Source organism: Saprolegnia diclina (assembly GCF_000281045.1).
Source record: "Saprolegnia diclina VS20 unplaced genomic scaffold supercont1.25, whole genome shotgun sequence".
In the NCBI taxonomy this organism is placed as follows: domain Eukaryota; phylum Oomycota; class Saprolegniomycetes; order Saprolegniales; family Saprolegniaceae; genus Saprolegnia; species Saprolegnia diclina.
In genome coordinates, this window is record NW_008246092.1 from 8214 (window position 1) to 11697 (window position 3484).

The following is a 3484-nucleotide window of genomic DNA, read 5'->3' on the forward strand; positions in this document are numbered from 1 at the left end:
GCCGTCGTCGATTGAAGAGACAGCAAAGCGCGCCTCGTCGATAGCGTTGACGTCGATCTGGTGCCGAGGTAGGTCCCCGACGTCGTCGCATACTTGGTCGTAGTCGAAAGCGTAGCCCGTGTCCACATCGTCATCAATCTGGGGTGCTTCGAGGTGGAGGGCGCGCATCGAGCCAGAGTCGGCGTCATCGTCACGGGAGCTCGTATCTTGTCGAGCCGTCGAGGCGTGGACGGCACACCGCAACGACACGTCATCACCGTCGTCGATTGAAGGAACGCCGACCATGGGCGGTTGCCGTGTTGCTCGGGCAAGGATGTCACCACCCGAGGACGTGTTCTCGCGGTCGTGAGTCTGCCAGGTAGCCACGCCGTCGTTCTCGCCTTCGCCGTCGGCAATGCGTTCATTGTCGTTCACGATAGCGGCAGCATCGTCGTCGCACTGGACCACTGAGGAACGGTCGAGAGGATCGGACACCAAAGACGACACGGGTTGGCTTGCCGGGGGCTCCGAAGAACGTCGGTGGATGCCGACGTCAACGCCGTCATTCGGCAAGGCTGCAGCAGATGCAGTGTACGGCCGACACTGCACCTGGGCGTTTTTTAGCACGAGTTCCTTCCATTGCAGCGGTGCGCAAACAACCTGGGCAGCGAGTGCCTTCACGGCGTTGTCGGTGTCTCCCGGGAGCATGAGCATGTACCGTGCCGCCATGAGAAACTTGACGCAATGCCCGAGCCGCATGCCGTGCAAGTCGTCGGGCCATTCGGGTGTGTGAGGCACAATGTACGATTCGGGCACGTCGATGGAGCCCACGATCGAGCAGTAAGTCTCCAGCCCTCGAACGACACGCGCCCACGTAGCAGGCGTGTTGAACTCGAATTTGATCTTGTTCAGTTGACGCGTTTGCGCCTTGTTCCAGCATTCCTTGCGCAGGCCGAGCGTCCACGCGAGCTCGCCGAGCGGCGCGCCACGCCACGGCGACGACGACCGCGGCGGCTCACTTGGGACGATGTAATCAAACGGAATGGTCGTCGTCTCATCGCGGCGGGTAAAGCGAGCGACAAGCTTGACAAAGTCGTTGAAGGGCGGGATGTCGGCGAAAAGCCCCAGCTTCCGAAGACATTTTTCTGCGTTCGGTTCGAGCTCAAACCAGTGGTACCGCAAAGCCGGAAGCACGCGAGAGAGTACGATGCCACCGGAGCCGACCGGCCACGCCTCGTCTTCGTGGGGCACCGCAAAGTTGTCTTCCATGGCACCCAAAGGCCCGACTTCGGAATCGTACGTTTCCAACGCCGCCACCAACGTCGCGAGTTCGACCGTGTGCACGTGGAAAGCGTGGCGCTGCGTGAGACCCTGCATGACCGTCGTGCGCTTCACGCAGCGTGCGCTCGGCGTGTTGCATGGCCACGTAAAGCCAATGGTCTTGAGCTTGGCTTCAAACGCATCGTTCAAAACGCGGTCTTGATATCGAATACTATGGCTGCAGGCGCCGAGTTTAAAACCATGGAGCATCTCCGGCCACTTTTGCGGGTCAGCTGCAATGACATAGCCCTGGATCACCTTGGCCGACTTCTTGACGCGTCGATGGATCGCGAGGCCGTAGAGTTGCTTGTCGTCGCTCTCAATGTTGGCAGCTGCCTCAGTGACCGAGCTTGTGGCATCGTGGCGTGTGACGAGCTCAAAGCCCAGCGCGTCCAAGGAGGCCTTCTGCATCGGGTCGAGCGCCACCGTCCGAAGCGAGTCGGTGATTGCCCCAAGCTCAAGCCCTCGACTAGCGAGCGGCCACGGCCACGATGCGGTCGTCGGCACAACAAAGGCGACCGGCACGTCGATGTGCCCAAAGAGTTGAAGAAATGTCTCCAGCGCTTCCACGACGACCATCCATGCCTGCCGAGTGGCCAGCGGCATGCCGGCGTACAGAGCTGCGCGATCGTGCCGCTGCGAGGCCAGTGGCAAGAGCCCTCGCGGTGGCAGGTCAACGTCGGTGCGAACCGCTCCGGCAGCGAGAATCGCGTCGACGTCCACTTTTGTTGTCGGCGGCAAGAGGCGCAGCGCCATTGCATGCGTGAGTTGCTGGTAGAGCTGCCCGAGGTGCAAACCGTGGAGGTCTGATGGCCAATCGGACGTGCGCGGGACCTCGAAATCGTCCGGCACCGACGTTGCCTTGTGGACGTGAGCGTGGTGACAAAGGCCGCGGACCGTGCGCGCCCACGTCGTTGGCGAGTCGAACACCAACTGCAGCTCGTCGATCGCGAGACGCTTGTCCTCGGGCAGCACGTCGTACTTGATGCCGAGGTACCACACCTGTTGGCCCAGTTCAAACCCACGAAACTCTGCTGGCCACGCGGCGTCCGGAGGCACACAAAAGTCGCGGGGCACACTACGGCCGCCGACGTTGTTCTTGAAGCACGAGAGGAGGCGCAGGGCGCGAGGCCACGTCAACCGATCGGTGCAAAGGCCAAGATCGCGCAAGCAGACGGCGTCGTTGGACGCGAGCCAATAAAAGTGGCTGCGGAGCACGCGCGGCGCGTACGCCAGAGCCACATTGGCCAGCTCGGGCCGCCACGCATCCTCAAGCGGCACAGCAAACGTGGCGGGTACGTCGAGATGACCGTAGCGAATGCGGTACGTCTGGAGCGCCTGGACAAGCCATTCAAGCAGGACCGACGTGGTATGCTTCTTAAACCGCGGGACGACTCCGGTCGTCGCTGCCTCGAAAACGGGCATCCTGAAATGGTTTGGGTCCAGCGACCACGGGAACCCGAGCTCATCGAGTTGCTCGAAGCATTCCGACTCGTGCGTCAGCGCTAAAGTACGAAAATGGTGCGCCGCAGCGCCGATGGTATACTGGCGCATGGCCTCGGGCCACTCGTCGTCGTCCGGCACCTTGAACGTTTTGGTCATGCGACAATGGCCCATGAGTTGCCGATACTGCGCAAAATACTCCACCTTGGTCTTCCACTGCACCGCCGGAGCCATTGCGCTCGGCAGATCCAAAACCCGAAAATGGCTTGTCTCGTCTGGCATGAATCGTTCCAAACGAGGGCGGCGCCGGTGCCATAGATTTGAGAGAATTATCCTCAAACACTCGAGTCAAACGCGCTACGTCACACGGACAGTTCCTTCGTTGCAACCGCTGGATGCCTCTCCACGTGCAGCTGCATGTTGGCGAGCGCATCGCCAGAGCTACTTCTGTCCGATGTTGACACAACACGAAAGCCAATCGTTTTGCTCGAAATGAGCTGATATCAGCCAATTGGCGCTCTGCAAAGGTTCGCCGGACTGAAACGTTCGTCTTGCCGCCATCGACCACGGCGCGCAGCACAGGCCACGACGCCAACCTCGACCGGTCATTCACATTCACGATGTCAAGTTCCAGCACTTCGAGCGCCGCGACTCGCTCGTGTCAAAGTACGTCCTCAAACGGGTACTCGCAAAGCCTCTTTGGACGACCGAAGGAGGCCGTCATTGGAAGCTCAGTCTCGAG

At 60.8% G+C, this 3484-nt stretch overlaps 1 protein-coding gene across 1 annotated transcript in view; it reads right to left on the minus strand.

The window, feature by feature from the left end:
• The window catches only part of SDRG_08222 (hypothetical protein), a gene marked incomplete at both ends in the record, with an annotated part of 3801 nt that extends 777 nt beyond the window's left edge, over positions 1-3024 (minus strand). Inside the window, one exon of the mRNA XM_008614094.1 lies at positions 22-3024. Coding sequence (XP_008612316.1) covers positions 22-3024 — 3003 coding nt within the window. The remainder of the gene's footprint in view (positions 1-21) is intronic.
• Between the last annotated feature and the right edge of the window lie 460 nt (positions 3025-3484).